Source organism: Typopeltis vanoorti, chromosome 3 (assembly GCF_054136105.1).
Source record: "Typopeltis vanoorti isolate ZY-2024b chromosome 3, IOZ_Tvanoo_1.0, whole genome shotgun sequence".
Lineage (NCBI taxonomy): Eukaryota > Metazoa > Arthropoda > Arachnida > Uropygi > Thelyphonidae > Typopeltis > Typopeltis vanoorti.
The window spans coordinates 148,696,615-148,716,872 of NC_143551.1; the positions used below are offsets into that span (position 1 = coordinate 148,696,615).

The following is a 20,258-nucleotide window of genomic DNA, read 5'->3' on the forward strand; positions in this document are numbered from 1 at the left end:
GAACCATATGAGAACAGGTTGAAGATTTGTGGGTTGTAAAAATTAGTTGATAGGCAGAAAAGGGGAGATATGATTGAGACATTCAAATTGCTAAAGGGTTTCTATAGGATTAATTCAGAGGATATTTTTGAGATCAGGACTGGTGGTGGGAGAACTAGGGGACACCTATGGAAGCTGGGCAAGAGTGTGGTTAGCAGGGGTGTTAGAGCTGGGTTCTTTACTTTTAGAGTGGTAAATGAGTGGAATAAGCTGCCAGAGTGTGTTGTGGGTGCTATGACAGTGAGTGAGTTAAAGGCAGGGTATGATAAATACTGTGAGAATTTCGTATAGTTGTGTGGACATGATGTTTAGGGCCTCCCTTGATGAGTCTAAGGACCCCCGTAATAATATAATAATAATAATAAAAATATGGAAATAGACAATAGAATCAACAAAGCTAGTATGGTAGGAAGTCAACTGAATAAATTTATATGGAATAAGAGAGAAATTAGTCATAACACTATTTTAACTACATACAAGACAGTATTCAAGCTAATTTTAACTTATGGATCTGAGAGATGGGTCAGAAGTAAAACACTTGACCAAAGACTAGAGACCTAGAGACCACAGATATGAGAGTCCTGAAAAAGATTAGGGGCATGAACAGATGGCATCAATGGCAATATCATATTAAAAACGAGGATATTAGGAAAGAACTTGACATTGTCAGCATCCAGGAATGCGTTAGCAGAGCTAATCTCAGGTGGTATGATCACTAAAACAGAATGGGAGAGGAAAGATTAGCAAAACAAGTGTTCTCTGCCAGGTTGGCAGGAAAAAGACCCAGAGGAAGACCAAGATATAGTTGGATTGATACAGTAAAAAGTGCCTTAGAAGATAGAAATATAAGATCTGATAATGTTTTAGTTTTGATAGGTAACAGACTGATTTGGAGGAAAATTGTAGATAGGAAGTTAGTAATGATGTAATTTTTCATGTAGTACTATCATATCCTGCACATCCCTTGAGGGTATATATCAGAAATTTGATGATGATGATAAGATGTCCACTTTTCCAGAGAGTAGAGAGTAGCAGTGAAAGGAATGAATGAATGAAGAGAAGAAATCTGTTCTATGGGTATGGAGATGAACTGTGAGGAAGTGTTGGTTAGCTGCTGCACATGTTTGGATTTCATACAGAGTGGGGATGCTAGTGTCAGTTCTAACGAATAGTGACCACAGATGAAGAAGAAGAAGATTATAATATGGTTAACTGATGATCCCTCATAGATTCACTACAATCTCTCTCTCTCTTACTCAAAGATGTTCTGTTTTCACCTTATGCCTGTTCTACAGATACTTTCACGAACAGTGCTTTGCTGATGTGGCCATCATCATTCCCCAAAACAGTAAGAACAAGAGCAGCTGCCAGTTAAAACTCATTTGCAATCTAGTTCCAAACTTTCCAAATCAACTTCTCTGTTTGCTGTTGCATTCTATCTTCTGTCCATTGGTACCAACTCTCTCACTCTTTCTTCACCAAGGAATATGTTTCAGCTGTTTAGCAAAAATATCAACAGATTCCTCATTTTCTTTTTATCCATACATGGCACTGATATGCTCTAGGTCTTGCACAATCTTTTTGTGTGTGAACAGATGGAGGAAGAAGAATTATTGACTTTACTGCTCTCCATATTCTGAAGCTCGATTTCCTGCAGTCTAATTACTCAAGCAGGGAAGACATTTTTCTTGTTAATATCATGATTCATACTGGTTTCACTCCTCCAATTCTCATTAAGCTGGAAGAAATATCAAGTCACTTGCAATTAGCAATGTACGTTAAGTTAGTAAACTTAACACATCATCTAGCTATTGGAATTACTAGATAGTCCTCCTCCTTCTCCCAATCATCTCTTCCAAACCTCTTCTATCCTCCCAAACCATCCTCTTGGTTACTTATAACCTTGTTCGCATTTAATTAACTACAGAACATCTTTCACTCAGACATTCTCTAGCTTCATATCCTTTAGCACAACCATAATAGTATCAGATGTTTGTGAATATCTTTTAAATAGTAGATGAATTTCATTGTTCAGCATGATACTACCTTGCTTACTGAAGCATGAAGTGGATTAGACAAGTTCCACTTTGATCTATAGAGAAAGATTATTTAACCCAAAGATTTCCACATTTCATGTACTGATGCACAAAACGTGTGGCCTTAACACAGTGTGCCACTGCTTATAAACATCTAAAATGAGATAATTTTCACAAAACCTTAGCTGAAATCTCAAAAAACAAATTATTCAAACTACACTGCATGATTCCTTCAGTCACTTCTTCATTTGTCAAATATGAAATTCCAATGTCAGAGAAACCTAGAATCTCATTTCTGATCTACTATATTGGTGGGACTCATAAAAAATTAGATGAATTCCATGATTTCTACTACTCATTTCCATGTCTGATTATGCTTCTGTTCTCCAGAACTATACACCTGATCTCACAGAAGATCTTGCAAAAAGGAAGGTTTTTAATCCACACTGCACTCAAAACTCCAACCATTATTCAAGCCTTAGTTCTCTAACAAGTGTGACAAATAGGGAAAGTTAAGTGCCTCAAGTCACAAATGTCCCAATTTGTCATATCAGTCCAAGTCTATACATCTTTAAAAAAAAAAAAAAAAAAAAATCCAAATCTGACCTTGAAAAGGCCAAATGCAAACAGCTTATCTCCTGTTCAAATGGGTAGCTGAACTTTCTGGTCTCTTGCTCAGGCTATGGGGAGAAATTTCTTGCCCTCCACTGTTACAGAGTACGCTATAACATCACTCAAAGACAAGATTGACATTCTGGTCAGTCTTCAAATTTTCACAAGCAACCAAGGAAAATCACAACCTACAAATACTAAGAATAAATCATTACATGCCTCCACTACTGATCTTTTGCTAGAAGTCATTAAAAAATTCATTAATTTTTGTAGATAAACTTATACGTTGGTTACACATGACTAAATTTTTAGTATAAAAATTAAAAAAACTTTAATCAATACTTTCCTATATTTCAGCAATGTTACATTGCCATCTTCTGGGAACATAAAACTATGATATGTGCACGCAGGCACTAACAACGAGCAAATGAGGCTGAAGAAGGCAACTAGCATTGGTCCTAGAGTCCTAAAGGTGCCCCCTAAAGGCTAATTTGGGTTGTCTTGGCTGTTGGGATGATGTTCTAAGGATGAAAGCTTCCCAAATTTGTTGAGATTTGGGAAGTTTTTTTTATAGACGAGGCTGATTCCAGGAACAATCTTTCATATTTATATTTTTTGTATTGGTGCAATAAAGTGTCTTTCTTCCAGCGTATTCTGTGGTAGGTATCTAGTGCATGGTCTGCAAGTTCACCAATACAGCCACTCAGAAACTGGATGTAGTCTTTGTGTTCGGATATCCTGATATTAGCTGTCCTGCCTGTCTGGCCGTAGTAGGACAGTTTACAGCTGCAAGAGACCTGGTATACTCTAGGTAGGTCTAGGGGAAGTGGCTGGTCTTTGGTAGAGCAGATAAGGGATGCCAATTTCTTATGTGGTTTGTAACAGGTAGTCAGGTCATATTTTTTTAGGCTTTTTGTGAGCTTTTCAGACATGCCCCAGATATAAGGAATGGTGATAGATTTATTGTAATCTTTGTTAAGGGGGGGGGGGGAGGGCTGTGGTTAACTGGTTTTAATATTTTCTGGATTTTTTTTGGGTTGTAGCCATTGGCAAAGAAGGTGTTAAGGATATGATTAAGTTCAGTAGTTGGGGCACTGTTGTCTGAAGAGATTAATTTAGCCCTGTTATATAGGGTTTTTATAATCCCATACTGTTGTGAGGGTGGGGTGAATTGTTGGTGAATGTATGGGTTGGTTTACTGTAAACAGAGAAAGACAGGATCCATCAGGCTGGAATGTAATCAGAGTGTCTAGGAAAGGGAGACTGTTGTTGTTTTCTTTTTCGAAGGTGAACTGGATTCTGGGGTGTTGATTGTTTAAATGTGTTAGGAAGTTGTGGAGGAGGGTGTCTAAGCTATGTAGCCAAATAGAGAACATATCATCCACGTAGCGTAGCCAGATAGTGGGTTTTTGTGGGGCTGAGTTTAAAGCTTTTTCTTCAAAAGCCTCCATAAAGAGGTTTGCAAGGGGGGTGGGGGGGTGGAGAATCCTGTATCCTCTATCTGTTTGTAGAATTTTCCCTGCCAAACGAAATAGTATGAATTCATGGTGAATTGAAATAGGGCTGAGATATTGGGAGGAAATTTGGAATTTCTAAAAAACTTCCCAAATCTCAATAAATTTGGGTGCATGAGACTGCCCCAAATTTGGAAAGCTTACATCCTTAGAACATCAGCCCAACAGCCAAGACAACCCAATTTAGCCTGTTAAGGGGCACCTTTAGGACTCTAGGACCAACGCCAGTTGCCTTCTTCAGCCTCATTTGCTCGTTGTTAGTGCCTGCGTGCACATATCAGTTTTTATGTTCCCAGAAGATGGCAATGTAACATTGCCAAAATATAGGAAAATACTGATTAAAGTTTTTTAATTAATATTTTAGTACACATCATTTCCTGAAAAATTTAACGTCAAAGTTAAAATTCATTAATAACTAATATTAAACAAGCCTCCTAAGACCAGGTAGTATCTCTCTCTCTCTCTCTCTCTCTCTCTCTCTCCAAGCTATGCTAAAAATTTGTGCTCCAGAATTAGCAGCTATCAAGCTGTCATTATTCACTTGGCACAGGATTATTATTTCATAAAAAAAATTTAAAAAAAGGTCAGTCACACTACAAACAAACCATTGCTCTGACAAGTTCCCTAAAAGAAACAATGCAAAAGGTCAACAGTCAAACTTCTTCACTACCTGGAGGTCCACTAATTAACTAGTAATTGCTCGAATGATTCTAGTCAACCTTACTCACAACCCATGAGAAGGTTAGAAAACTTGTGTGGCTGGCTATTGATTTGAAGGGTTGCAAGTTTCCTCTGGTTATTTACTAGTCTCTACTCTTCAGAAGTCTAAACAAAGCTAGAATAAGTCCTTTCCTTCATGCTTCCATGGATCAGAATACATTGTTTATTTTGGTTTATATTAAACTAAAGTTTTACTCTAACACAGTAGTTGTTTCCATAATTTGCATAACGAAAGCTAGAATAAGGGTTCTGTACTTTTGCTCATACTCTTCTTCATTTACATTAATGTCGTTCTCTTGGTAACTTCAAATTCTATCCACAGTTTGCTGATGACATCATGCTATTCCTCTTCCTCATTTTAGTATTGCTTTAGTGATCTTATGTTTAAATGATTCAAGTTTCAAGACTTCTATAACCAATGTCTTAAACACCAATCTATTTGCTATTCTCTAGTGTAATGTTTTTCAAACTTTCAGTACTTGTGTACCCCTTTCAAAATTTTAGTTACATAGGTGTAACTACTCCCTTCTCAGGCAAGGCAATTTGGAAGAAGTTGTAATAATATTTCATTCAAATACAAATAAAGGTATTTTTTTTTAACATTTGCATTAAAACAAATTACAAACATTTGAAAAAAATTTTTAATTATTAAATATAATCCTAATTATACAAATTGAATACAGATGCAGTAGAAACAAAAATAATGAAATTTAAATTTTAAATTTTCAAAAATATTTTAATGAGATGAATGAAATTGTTTCTGTTTTGGTCACAAGTTGTCTCCTTGACATGGAGCCACAGGGCTTGGGTCAAGAAAATGACTTGTGACACAAACATAATTAAACATGCATAGGTGAAGATGGACATGAACTTCCCCTGATGGTAAAACACACAAGCAAATTGACTTTATCCTTGTAAGCACAAGATTTAAAAACTCCATCAACCTCACAAGAACCAGATCATTTTCTGGAGCTGATATTGGCAGCGACCACAACATGGTCATCGCAACTGTGAATATGAAAATGAGACAAATATTACCTACAAAATCAACTCGTAAAAGATATAATACAGAAAAATTAAAAGATCCCCAAATAAATATACTATATAAATACAAATTAAAACAAATTTTTGACACAAGCGTCAAGAAATATAATATTATCGAATCTAAAACCAAATACCTCTCACAAAAGATAACTGAGACAGCTGAAGAACTCCTTGGATACAAAAGGAAAATAAATAAACCATGGATAACCAAAAATATTTTGGGCCTATGCGACGAAAGAAGATATTTGAAATCTCATATTAATAGTGGTGATAATAGAGAACAGTATAAAAATATTACTAAGTTTATTAAAAAAGAAATCAAACATGCTAGAAACTTATGGATATTAGATGAATGCAAAAATATAGAAGAGGACTTAAATAAAAATAATTCTAAAAGTGCTTTTCAAATTATTAATAAGTTAACCAAACCTTTTACTGCAATTAATTGGAGCATAGAAGATGAAGATTGAACTCCTGTCACGGACAACCAGAAAATAGTTGATAGATGGAAATGTTACGCAACCAAGCTTTTTCAAAAGGACCCTCAACTGACTGACAATATTTTGGATGGAATTTTGCCAGGAGGTTCGGAGGAAGGAGATTACCCGATATTAAAAGAAGTCATTGCAGCAGTTAGCTCCTCAAAAATAGGAAAATCACCAGGAATTGATGGTGTAACAAAGGAACTGATACGCGAAGGCGGTGACATCATCATAGACACTGCTAAATTTATTCCAGGAAGTGTGGAACACAGAGACTTGGCCTTCTGATTGGCAGACTTCTATCCTTGTACCTATTCCTAAAAAGGGAAACAGCAATAAATGTAGCAACTACAGAACAAGAAGCCTTATTAGTCATCCAGGCAAAATCCTGTTAAAAATACTATTGTTAAGAATTGAAAAGAAAATAGAAAGCAGACTAGCAGATGAACAAGCAGGTTTCTGGAAGTCCAGACGTACAATCGACCATATTTTTACAATACACATACTAGGAAAAAAATACATAGAACATAACAAAATAATCTGTCACAACTTTTTAGACCTTCAAAAAGCTTTTGACTCAATATGGCATGAGGCATTATGGAAAATTTTAGAACATTATGGTATTGACAACAAAATTATTAGGATTATTAAATCTCTTTATTCCTCATTTGATATGAGAATTGAAATTAAAAATTAAAGCAGTGAACCATTTCGGGCAGAATGGTGGTTAAGACAGGGATGCATCTTGTCCCCTCTTCTTTTTAATTGTTTTCTGGAATATGTCATAGATGAAGCATTTCATGAATATGACACTGGAATAGTAGTTGGCAGACTAAGAATAAATAACTTACGTTTTGCAGACGATATCGATCTTCTGGCAGAAAGTGAAGAAGAATTACAAGAGATAACCAGCTGTGTTTTTGGAACATTAAAAAAATATGGATTATACATAAACCTACAAAAAACAAAAACAATGATAACCTCAAAATCAGACATTGAATTCTTAAAGATACAAATTGGCAATAAACAAATTGAGAATGTAAACAAGTTCACTTATCTAGGAAGCATGTTGAGTCAAGATGGTTGTTCAAAAACCAACATTAAATACTGAATTGCTAAGGCAACTGTGGCCCTGCAGAAGTATAGCAATCACAACCAGACTAAGACTAATTGACACCTTGGTGAATTCTATCCTCTTGTATGGTTGTGAGGCCTGGACTTTATTGAGGGAAGATGAGAGGAGATTCCTGTCTTTTGAATTGAAAACTTACAGAAGACTTTTGAGAATTCCCTATACCGCTCACGAAACCAATGAAAATGTCCGAAAACTGATTGATTCAATAGACTGGAGAAAAAGGGAAAATATTCTGACAGTCATCAGAAAAAGACAGATGAAATGGTTTGGACATGTGGAGAGGGCTAATGGCATTCCAAAGCAAGAATTAGAAGGAATAGTTCCGGGACCAAGGGTTAGGGGCCGACCTCGATTAAAATGAACTGATAACATCAAAAAATGACAAATTCCTTCCTTTCTCAACTGACATCAAGAACAAGAGACCGAGATGATTGGAGGAGGCTAACAAAGAATATCACCTACCAGCCATGAATGGCCCAATGGTCCATTTAGGACTATGGGAGAGAAGAAGGTGAAGGTGTGGGTGGTGAAACAATCGCTTCAAGATAAAAATGATTCCAAAATTTAGCAGAGAGTTCAGATCACATAGTTTGAACTAAATGAATTTAAACTTTCAATACAAACAGTTTTAACTGTGCAGTTGAAATGCCATTAACCAGATACTTCTATAACAGAAGCATATCACACTTGACAAGAAGTCAGTTGATACACACCAAGAGACATTTTGTTTAAAGCTTTCTTTAGATTTTTTTAATTATTGAAAAATTGTTGAATAGACTTGCAATTACCTATGCCACAATATGGCAACAAAAATATAAAATTAAAAAAAAAAAATTAAAAAAAAGTGCTTCATACCCCTGAAGACCTTTTACATACTCCCATAACTGTGCAGTTGAAATCCCCCCCCCCCCTTGGGGAGTATGCAAATCACACTTTGGGAAACACTTCTCTAGTGGAATGAGAACAAAAACTTTAATGACAATAAGAATAATCCTGTCTTATTTCACATAAGATCTCACTTCAATTTCACTTATTTATGTTAATACCCATGTTTCCAGTCAAGACCTGTTTCTCTTCTTAAGCTGATTTATGCCTCCTAGTCTTTTCTGGAACAAACACACAATCCCCCATAGCCTCAGTCTCCAAGAAATGGTGTCCTCTTCTGTTCATGATTCCAAATCTGCCCAACCTTAGAATACTCTTTCCAAACTGAACATAATGCACCAAAAACCTCTGCAAAAATGCTTGATGCTAACTAGAAGAGAACAGTCTACTTTAGAGATGAATAGCTTCACAGAATCACCTTTTCACAGATCATGTGTTTCTACCTTATGCCTTTTCTCTAAGCATGTAAAAACATGAACAGCTGCTAGTCAAAATCCATACATAGTTTGGCTTCAAACTTACCAAACAAAGTTCTCATCCTCTTCCTATTTTATTCCATCTCTCTCTCTCTGTCTGTTCCTTGAAACAGTCTTCCTCCTACTGCTTTTCCTATTGACTACAACCTTCAGACATTCAAATAGAAACACATAAATAGGTTTCTTCTTTCACCTTAGATACTTTCTTAGATCCATATATGCACTGCTGTGTTATGTTTCATGATCTCTTGTGGTTCAGGGTAATACATATTTGTAGAAAGTTTAACTGCTGGGTTACAAAGCATATCACACTTGCCAAGAAATTATGTTCTTGTTTTAATATTTTATTCATATTTATGTAAGCTAAGATTTCATGTGAAATGTCTTCACAACTAGTCTACTTTATATAAGAGGCTGTTGACATTAACTGCCTCTTATATAAATATCAAATAATCCATAATGCCACACACATAAGCATGCAGGTTTGAAGAAGAAAGGAATTTTTTCAGAATTTCAAGATAGGATTAGATGCTAATTTAGGACAATCATATGGATTAAGATTTTGAAGGAGGAGAAAGATCAGAGAATGGGAGTTAATTAAATTAATGACAAAATCTTTCCATGGTTGAATCTAAAGGTGGATAATGTAAACTAGGAGACTGCTGTGAATCAAGAGTAACAGAATCCACAGTGGTGGTCAGTTAATAAGTAATGCACCTCCAGGTAGAAAGATTTTGAGAATATTAGTTGGCCACTAATATTCTCAAAAAATTATTTCTGAAAGAACTGAAGTTAAGACAATGAGATATCAATGATGGCTAAATACAGACTCGGTTCCATGTTATCATATACACGTGAGTAAAAATGATTGTAAATATGATATAGGATAGGTGTTATATCTGGAGAAATTCAGAGTACAATTAAATGATATATCAGAGCCAGAAGACCTAAACTACACAAGATTCTTTAGATATCTTTGTGCTTTAATTTGATTGTGTACATAAGAATTGGAGGACAAGAATGATGTAGACAGCCTTACCTCTTAATAATATTATGATGTAGCATCTGATCGCGAGAGAGAGACAGCAGCATGGAAAAGCATAAGTTGTACCTAAGAGCCTTGATGAGGGACTACAAGGAATGTTTACTTCTTGTACAGTGGGCACATTTGGCCTTTCAAATTATTTATTATTATCATTATTATTGCTATTTTATTTTATTTTTTGGTGTAGCTCTTGCAAGCTGCAGCGATAGTATTTATTTCAATTATTTGGTTAGAGGAGGTGTTTGGATCAGGAGAGTAAAAATGTTTTGTAAAAAAAAAGAAGCATTATGCGTGTGTGTGTGTGTAGACAGAGAGGGAGAGAATGAGTGTTTTAAGACAAATATAGGCATGAAAAGAAGAGAAGTCATTTTAGTGAAATGCAGTAATATGTCTTTATACATCTGGGATGCATTTCTGAAAAATGAGAATTGCAAACATATACTGCTGCATATGTGCATCAAGTGAAAATACCTCTCAAGGTCAGCCAACATGAGGTTCGTTCCTACCTTCCTTCCTTCCTTCTGCCATGGCACACAGCAGGTTATACATGGCAGAACTAATCTGTTCCATAGGGGTCTTAGCCATTACAAGTTTTTGTTTGCAAATTGCATGTGTTTCCCACTGGCTAGTTTATAGGCAAAAACACCCTGAACTATCTGGTTTAAGCATGAAATCGTATTAAATAGAAACAGTATTAAATAGAAGAAACATTACAGAAAAAATGCCAAACATAATACAAGCATGTATCTTCAGAGTAAATAAACAGCACGATAATATATTTGTGCTCATTTTCTTCACTCCTCTTTACTTGCTAATGTTAATTTTACCCATCTCTGTATGAATTTCTTTCTTAAATCAATGATTGTTATGACACATATTTACTGGATGACTGTAAAGATCTAAATTTTACCTGTAAAATATTTGGAAACCAGCCTTGTTGGATGAGCAGAGAGAGCATATCTGCTTTCAACAATAGGCAATAGGTTCAAATCTCTGAGTCAGGCAATGAAATTCATCTGCTACCCCCAAGACATTTACAACAAACTTGATCATGGTGTGAGACCATCACCCTGATTATTTGAAAAAAAAAAAACAAAAAAAAAACCATGTTCCATCTCTAGAGCAGTATATTTGATATTATCTAACCCTTGGCCCACATATGGTACTAATGTTCTATAGGTTTAAAATCTTTTGTGAGTGGAACTTAAATAAAAACCATAATGGTTTGGCTACAAAGTGTTCAACATAGTCATAGCATTTACTGTTCTTCTTAAGATTTTTTTTTTTTTTTGTACTAGACAAATTATCTTTTTTATTTATATTTTCAATTTATTATGTCCAATTTAAAATTAACAATTTCTAATTTTAATAATTAAAATACTTTATTATAAAAGTTAGAATAAGTACAGAAAAAAAAAACAGACAGTAGTTTACCTAAGCAGTGATAAAATTAAAAAGAAATTACGTCAATCTCACCCACAAAAGAATAGAATGACTGTGAGAAGGGAGTAGTAAGGGTGAGATAATGATTAATTAGATTAAAAAGAAAAGTACCTCACTCCACAGACCTACAAGAAACTTTCTCAAATCATTTCAGGCAACCACCAAACAGGTGTGAAGGTCTTACACTAGCAAAAACTTAGTGCTTACCAGGTAACAGAAGTATCTTTTATAGATTGTTTCAAATACAATTTTAATGGGTCTCATAATATGGCATTCACTTAAAGTTCGCATGTGCTAGAAGAATGCTCGATATATATGAACATTTGAAAGTAATTTTGAAGTGGACCAAAAATATTCTATATTTGGTCTAAAAGATCATTTAACATTGCCTATGAATGATGCTAAATATATGATATATTATCAACATTTTGAGACGGGAATGACATTTAAAAAAATATAGTAGACAGTGAGTGTGGGTTTTCTATACACTGTGCAGACTAAGTAGTGATTAATGCAATGAGACATGTGATTCTCAGGAACACATGTCTGTTAAGCTTGGTAAGCTTGCTCTTGAACTTAATGGTAACTATATTATGATTTTGTTAATCTCCATTCATGTCAGTGACATCATGAATTAATAAAATTTATAAAAATTAATGAAATTGTGATTCCAGATGAGTGGATAGTACTGTGGTTTTCCAACAGAATCTGGGTTCAAATCTCACTGTGTACTGGGATGTTTCTATGTCTTTAGATGGTAGGCAATTTTCATTGTCCTTCCAGCAAACAGGGCGGTCATACTGAGAGCAATATAACCACCATTTACTTTTTCAAGCCTGAAGTTCGAGAAAGTACTACTATGTTTGGTCTGTGGAGATGAGGAACCAGAAAAAACCTAACCCCTTCACCCACCCACTAAAGATACAATAGAGATTTACAACATTTAATGGTGGGATTCACAAAAAATGCATGGTATGAATACTTATATGCTGATTATCACTTATTTTTGCTTCAAGGAAGAAACAGACTTCTATGGATAATAATTAAAGAATTTTGTATTAAAAAACCATAGACCAGACTGGATTCAAAATGGTTAATCCTACCATTCTAACTGGCTACCTCATTTGATTAAAAATTTTGCAGTCTGACAATTACAAGAATATCATCTGAATTATCAAGATCCATTCACTGTGCCCATAGAGGGTGCCAGTTAGGAAAGTAGGATCACCTTTCTCTTCATTTACTTTCTGCAGCATTCATAATTTTCTAGCTCTGTTTGATGATAATCACACACACACACACACACACACACACCTGTTATATTTTTTTCTATTTTGATCGAGGTAACATGCACTGACATTAACTCTCTAGACAAAACAGTTTCCAGAATGCCTTTCAATGCAAAAAATATCTTTCTTTCTTTCTTTAGATTCCCAACAAATATTACAACAATTTTATTACAGTACTCTAAAATCCTGGTATCATTAAGTCATGTGTACTAAAAGTAAAATACAGGTACATATAAAATGTACAAAGCTTGTATTAAGACAGATGCATGTTGTTTTCTCAAGGAAATTCTGTTTGAAAAAATAAACATTTTCTATGTTTAAATTTTATTCCCATTCTTGATCACATTAAGATGATTATCCTTTTCTATGAAGATATTTACAACTCACCTTCAAAGCTAAAGCAAGAAAGGTGATCAGCATGGTGAGAAGGCAAGATCTGATTAAGGGAAATTATTTGAGCAAATCAAAGAAAATCTCAAAGAGTTCTTTCACTACATGGTGAGTAAAAGGAAGAATTATTATTGAAAAATAACTTTAACAAATTCCTAAGGTGACAAAAGCAGAAAAATAATTGCATTACTAAGTATCACTTTGTGAATGTATATCATCCAGGCAGAAATAATACAGTGACTGAGGTGATAAGGATTGATATGAGAACAGAGGTAGATGAACTGAAAGTGTTTAGGATAGTAAGATATCAGCTTATTTTTTTACAGGAAAGTACAAAAGAAATGGCAGTATTGCTAACCAGGTTTCTTAACTTGGTTTCAGCACTGGCAGAGTCCAAGAGAGTGAAACATGGGTAAGATAAAATACCATTACATAAACAAAACTCCAAAACGCATGTAACAAATGATAGACTAATTAGTATTTTGGGAGCAACATTCCCTCTCATTTCCGGCTCATATGCACATGAAAAGCATTTTGTGCACACAAGTTTCCAGTCTCAGACTCAATGTGTGTGCGTGTAGCAGCCTGTGCTCACAATAGTGGAAGTAACAAACTTAAGTTGATATGCATAAAATTGATGACATCTTTGTTAAAAGATCTTGTATGTTGTATGCTAAATATTTTGATAAGAGCAACCTAGATAAATGTTTGCTCCTTCAGCTACTTAAATCTTTGTTTATAAACACTGCATGTATATGCAGTGTTTATAAACAAATTATGTCAGGCTCTATGTTAGGAAATTCTGTGCCTTTTTAATTTGCTTAACTCTGCATAACTACAAAACATCTATCACATGTTTGCAGAAGTTGAAGTGACTATATTGTCTAGACAGTAGACACTCTAAACAATATGCCTCTGCAACTTGCAGCATCAGTTCATCCACACTGTGCAGGCTAAAACTAACTAATTACAGTGTATTAAGTTGGAATGGGTTAGAGTAATACTGGAGTGGAGACACTGGAGAAATTACTAAATAAAATAAAATATAAAATTTGTTTTAATAGTATGTTCAAAAATTACTCACCTTAAATTAGAAATTCTGAAAGTACAAAAAATTTTGTGTATGCGGTTACTAGGCATGTGTGTGTGCATGTCCACACAAAACTTAGAGGGAATACTGATTAGGAGTGGTGATTAAGATACTGAATGGATGGATAGAAATATGACTTGCTACATGGGACCGCTTAGCTATGTGAGTGGGAAGATGTTGCTTTAGAAATTTACTTCACTTTCTACAATAAAGTGACAGATGAGTTGGATAAAGGAGATAGCTATGCTGCTATGACACTGCTGGACTGTGCAAAGGCATCTGACAGGATATCATCAGATAAGTTAGGATAAGGATACCATCATGTAAGGTAAGTTGGAGCAAATGGGAATGGACAAGAAGCTAATGATAAGAATGTGGTTGATGGACAGATATTAGACATTAGTATATGGTGGAGATGAATCAAAGAGAAGGCAGGTGATCAGTGGTTCTGAACTTAAGCTGTTGCTGTTCAATTTAACATTAATGATATTGGACATGATTTGAGGAAAAAAACTCAGTTGTTTGCTAATGATGCTAAACTGGAGAGAGCAGCAGCTAATAAAGATGATGTAGATGTCCTGCAGGATGATTTGAATAGAATGATAGTGACAACAAATGATGATTGCCAGTTTATGTGGCAAAGTGATGCACTGCAGGAAATTGATGAATCTGGAGATTTAACAGTAGTGGTTAACAAAGAGAGAGAGAGATGAATTACAGAGAACATATATCAAAGATGAGCAAAAAATCTCACTGAATGTTATTAACCCTCTTTATAAGGTTTTGATTATTATTGCCAAATATGGTCACCTGGGTTGCTTGGTAATGTAGCAGTGATGGAGAGGATTCAGAGGCAATGACCAAAATGGTAACTGATCTGTGAAGTTCTCCCTCTAGGAATAGGCTGAAGATTTGCAGGTTATAGTTTAGCTGAGAGATCAAAAAAGAGGGGGGGGGGGATGATATGACAAAAAATGTATAACTTATTAAAAGTCTTGTAGAGAAGATGTTAAAGAAGTTTTCAATACATAATGGATGGAGAGGAAATCATATCAGGAGGATGCATAAGGAAGTGGTTAGCAAGAACATGAGGACTACATTTTTTGCTGCTGGAGAGTAGCAAATGAGTGAAATGGGCTGCCAGAGGCAGTTCTGAGAGTTCTCTTGAATTGCACACAAAAGCTGATTGAAATTTTGCAATCATAAAACACAGTGAGCATTTGATGAACTATTGCCATTCAATTAGAATATAGACATGAATGTGAAAAAACTGAGTAATAATTATCTTAGGTAACTATCAATGACTTAATTTGAAAAATGTGTGTCATGTACATCTGGTATATTAAAATAAAGCTTATACAAAAGTTTTATATAAATTGTATATTAGAAGGTATTTCAGGGAAAAAATTCATTGAAATGGTTATTTATGTTTGTGTTTTCTGGAAACACATATATACAGATGAATTCAGTGGTTATAATGTCTGGAATCTTGATAATACCAAAAATATAATTTCTGTTTGAGACTAACAGGAAAACAGGTTATCTATTGAGGTAATGGTGCATCTTTAGCATATCAAAAATGCTTACATTTTCTTGTCCGTAACCTGGAATGCCATAATCTCCCATAGGTGGTCCATCTTCTCTTGGTGTTCCTGGACCTGTAGCAGGGGAATTCTTCATGCCATCTAATCCATCTCCTAGTTTCATAAATAAAGTAAATAATGTTTTAATACACTACAGCTATTTTCCCCTCCCCTCAAAGAATATTAAGAAATACCACAGGTGATTCACAAGAGTATACTGACATTCACGTACATTTTTTGTGTTCTTCATCAGTATAAGGAAATCATATTAGAAGAATGATGATAATCTAATCAAGGTCACTCTTACAACCAACCAGGTAGTAAGGTAAAGTAAATGACATTTTTCCTTTATAGGATAATATATATAAATTGAGATATCCATCTTTATTTTCAAATGCTTTCTGTGTGACTCCCACTAACTACAGATTGTAATAAACCTATAGTACATTAGTAGTGTGTGGGTGGGCTAATATTTTTTAATTATTTTTATATGATTTATTTCTTTTATGGAAATCCTGTTCTAGAGACCAAACATTGAACTCTTTGAAGCTATTCCAGGCTTCAAATAAGCAGGATGGTGGTAAAATTCAACTTCCACCCAAAGACATTCATAGACATCCATGCCCAAGGTGGGATTTGAACCTGTAGCTTGTTGGTTGGTTGGTAAACTAGAACTCTAGTTTACTCTGCAGAGAGAGTAAACTAGAGTTCTAGAAAAAGGACTGATAAATTTTGAGATAAAATTGTAAATTTATATCAACACTATAACACTCTTCAATCGATATTGTAAATAAAGCGTTGTGTATACACTCATAAGCAATAAAGAATTATTATAAGTCGAGAACTATTATAAGTTCTCATTATACAGCATGTGAAAAGTTCAGCCACAATCCACAATTACTCCCAACAAAACATGCATATTATAGAAGAAATGGAAAAATTATTGGTAATTTTCATTGAAAACATGCAACAAATGCCAATAAGTATAATGCTTCTACAGGAGAAATCCAACATGCTATTACATGCTATAAACCAATTTATGAGGAGGAAAAAAAAGCTGCAGTAGCATACAACTGAACTAGCACTTCACCGAATATCTCTTTGGTAAAAGACCAATTTCTGTTAAGGTTCAATTCATACAAACTTAAAGATTTATAATTTGCTTTGACCGTGTAAGAAGAATCAAAGCAAGACAATCACAAGAGTTCTTGATACGTAACGTTGTTGAAAGGATCAGAATCTGCAGAAAATATTAAGCATAACCTTTATTCTTCTTCTTTTTTTTTTTTTTGTAGAATATTCATGTTACAGTCTTGTGCACTGCATATCTCAGGTAGATGAAATGAGCAGAAGAGCTATGATAACTATGGCAATGCTAGCATAACATTAATCTGACAATTTTCCTTATATAATTATCTTAGATTACAGATCACACTGACAAAAAATTCTCGATTTTGTTGATATATGAAAACCTTTAGGTAACAAAATCTTTCCCTAAAATCTTAATTTTACTCAAGGTAAGGGTTATCGAAAAATTTATTATCTTACTTTCTTATCATCAAGAATGAAGTAGTTTCTTTCTTAAGAGGCTGCTTATCACACCTTGAGTGTAAATGACCTGCTAAAACTGTTTTTGCATAAACTTTAAATTATTTAAACACATAAACTGAGGTTTTTTTTAAAAAAAAAAAAATTCAGTAATCATATTTACTTTCTAATCTTATTTTAAGATGTTTAATATGCATGATATGTTAAAAGGGAGATATAGAATTCGTAATAAATTAGTGTGTGTGCCGTGTAAGGTATCATCCAATCTTACCACATTATTATATGCTGCTGTAATTACAGTTTATATATTTTCTCACAATAGCAAGCATGTAGTGGACAAGTTTTTACCCATTTTCATCTAATGAACAGAGTTCAGTTAATCTGTGAATCAAGTTAATATGTAATGGCATACAGTTCATGCCATAGCATTGCACTTTTCTGCAAGAATGAAATAATAACTTGCACCAATAAGCAACAATTTTTTTTCTGTACTAACTCTTTACAAAAGTAAAGAGAACATGCTATATGACTGGTATCTTCCAGAGGAATGAAGATGAGACAAATTATCATTAAATTTGATATCCATAGGTCAGCCTATGACTATACAACATGCTAAACTGTAAGTCTGTATACTGCACAAGTGTAGAGACTTCAATTATCATTCAATTCTCCTTATTTATTATTATTTATTTATTTCGATCAAAAGTTTACCTTTCTACTACAAGTAAATTCTAATGCACACATGATCTTTCCTGGTAAGAACATAGTCATATATTAATCTTGTTACTAATTATAAAGTTAAGTCAGTATATTCATTATGTTCATGTTTGGAAACAACCAGGTTCTAGTATACTTTCAATACTTTCTTTAATTAAACTAAATGTCTATGTTAACATTTATGTCTATGCACAAAGAAATCAACTCACCTGAGGAGATGCCATTCATTACTGGAGGACCCATATCTGGACCCATTGGTCCCATGGGTCCTTCAGGTCCAGGTCCCATTGGAAACTGCTAGGAAAACAATACTGTATCAATTCAAAATAAACATACTGAAAGTTTTGATCAAAAATTTTTCATTAAGTATGTACATAAATAGTGAATAAATTATTGCAAATAACTACTATCAAGCTCTTTTACTCAGTAATGTCCAAAAGTTATTGAAATACAACAAAAAAAATATACTATTTAAAATTTTCCATTATATAACACCTGAACCATGTTATTTTATATTCTTTTAGATATATGATTGTTATGCACACGAAACATCAATCCAAATTTCAACTCAGCAGGAACAAAATCTACTTTTCACATTCTCACCCTGCCATACCCATTAGTAACCTAAGATCATGATATGCTGCTTGCATTTCTCTTCATCCGTTTGAAAACCATGTGACCAAATCTGTGCACAGTAGTCTATATAAGGCCAAATGAAGGCCTTATACAATACAACCATAAAGTCAGTTTTCTCTGTATCAATGCCAGAATCCACTGTACTGTCCTCAGAATTTTAGTTCTTTATCCACCATCACCACCTGGATCTCTTATTTCCTCCACTTCCTTCAATATATTTCTCCAACTGTATACTCTACATCCTATGTTTGTTCTCTCAATTTTAAAGCCTTACTAACATGTAGAGCTGAAAGGCTTCAATTTAGCATAAGTAAGATATTAAAATGGAATATATTTATGGATCTATCCATATTTTATAGTCAAAGATAGAAAGAAGTTTAAAAGTTTTGAAATTTACCAGAGAGCTTATGAGAAGACAGCCTTTGGCATCAGAGTTGTCTTGATATGCACTATTTAAAAGATGTGAGTCTATCCAGCAGCCTTTATGTTCACCTTTTATTAGTTTTTATCCTAATAATGTTTATCTTTGTCTTTAACTGAGAACAACAACACTAAACTTCAAGATTGAACAAGAACAGCAAACCAAAAGGACGTGGAACTTCAGAAAAGCTGACTGGACAAGGTTTACTCAAACCTTGGAGAGCCTCTGTCAAGATGAACCTGTCTCTGGAAACCTCGACAGAAAATTACAAATCCTTACTTCACACATCAGCAAAACTGCCAAAGCAACAATACCAAGAGGCCAGCGGAAAAACACCTGGATACCATACTGGAAAGATCACAATATTGATTCAATGATTACAGAAAGAGACAATATCAATGAACAATTCAGAATTAATAAAACTGATGATTACAGAAAGAAATTAATGGACATAACACACAAAATAGAGCAGGAAATTTGGAAGTGCAAACAAGAGAAATGGGCGGAACTTTGCAGTAACCTGGATCCAAGAAAAGACAGCCAACACTGGAATATTATTAGAATCCTAGACAATATCAAAAAAGAGAACCAACAGAAAACAAACTTCATCATAAATGCTGGCAAACAAGCTATTACAGATCAAGAAATTGCAAACACACTGGCAAAAACCTATTCAAACAACTCCAAACTTCAGTATAACAGAGAGGACAAGCCCCTCAATAAACTCACAAGTCAAATGCTAAAACAAGCAAGAACATACCAAACTAATGACATCTTCTCCGAAGAATTTACACTAAGTGAACTAAATTCATCAATCGAGAAAACTGCACCTAATAAATCCCCTGGTAATGATCTTATCTTTGGTCATATGGTCAAACACCTTGGCAAAAATGCCAAAGAACAACTTCTGGACATTCTCAATACCTCTTGGCGAACGGGCAAACTTCCAAAAGAATGGAAAAAATCAGTTATTGTACCCATCCTGAAACCTGACAAAAATGCTGCAGAATGTCAAAGTTACAGACCTATCGCATTAACTAGCATACTTTGTAAAATTACTGAAAGAATCATACACTCCAGGCTTATGCACTGGCTGACAAAAAATAAGAAAATCAACTACTACCAAACTGCTTATAGAACTCGTCATTCGACA

At 34.3% G+C, this 20,258-nt stretch overlaps 1 protein-coding gene across 5 annotated transcripts in view; it reads right to left on the bottom strand.

The window, feature by feature from the left end:
- Positions 1–20,258, bottom strand: part of LOC150108648 (single-stranded DNA-binding protein 3-like) — a 511,764-nt gene that overhangs the window by 80,449 nt on the left and 411,057 nt on the right. For 4 of the 5 annotated variants that reach the window (XM_090416121.1, XM_090416120.1, XM_090416118.1 and 1 more), the window contains 2 exons: positions 18,258–18,345; positions 15,788–15,897 (listed from right to left, as the gene is read on the bottom strand). In XM_090416121.1, the coding sequence (XP_090272247.1) occupies positions 15,788–15,897; positions 18,258–18,345 (198 nt within the window). The remainder of the gene's footprint in view (positions 1–15,787; positions 15,898–18,257; positions 18,346–20,258) is intronic. The other variant, XM_090416119.1, reaches the window with a different exon arrangement.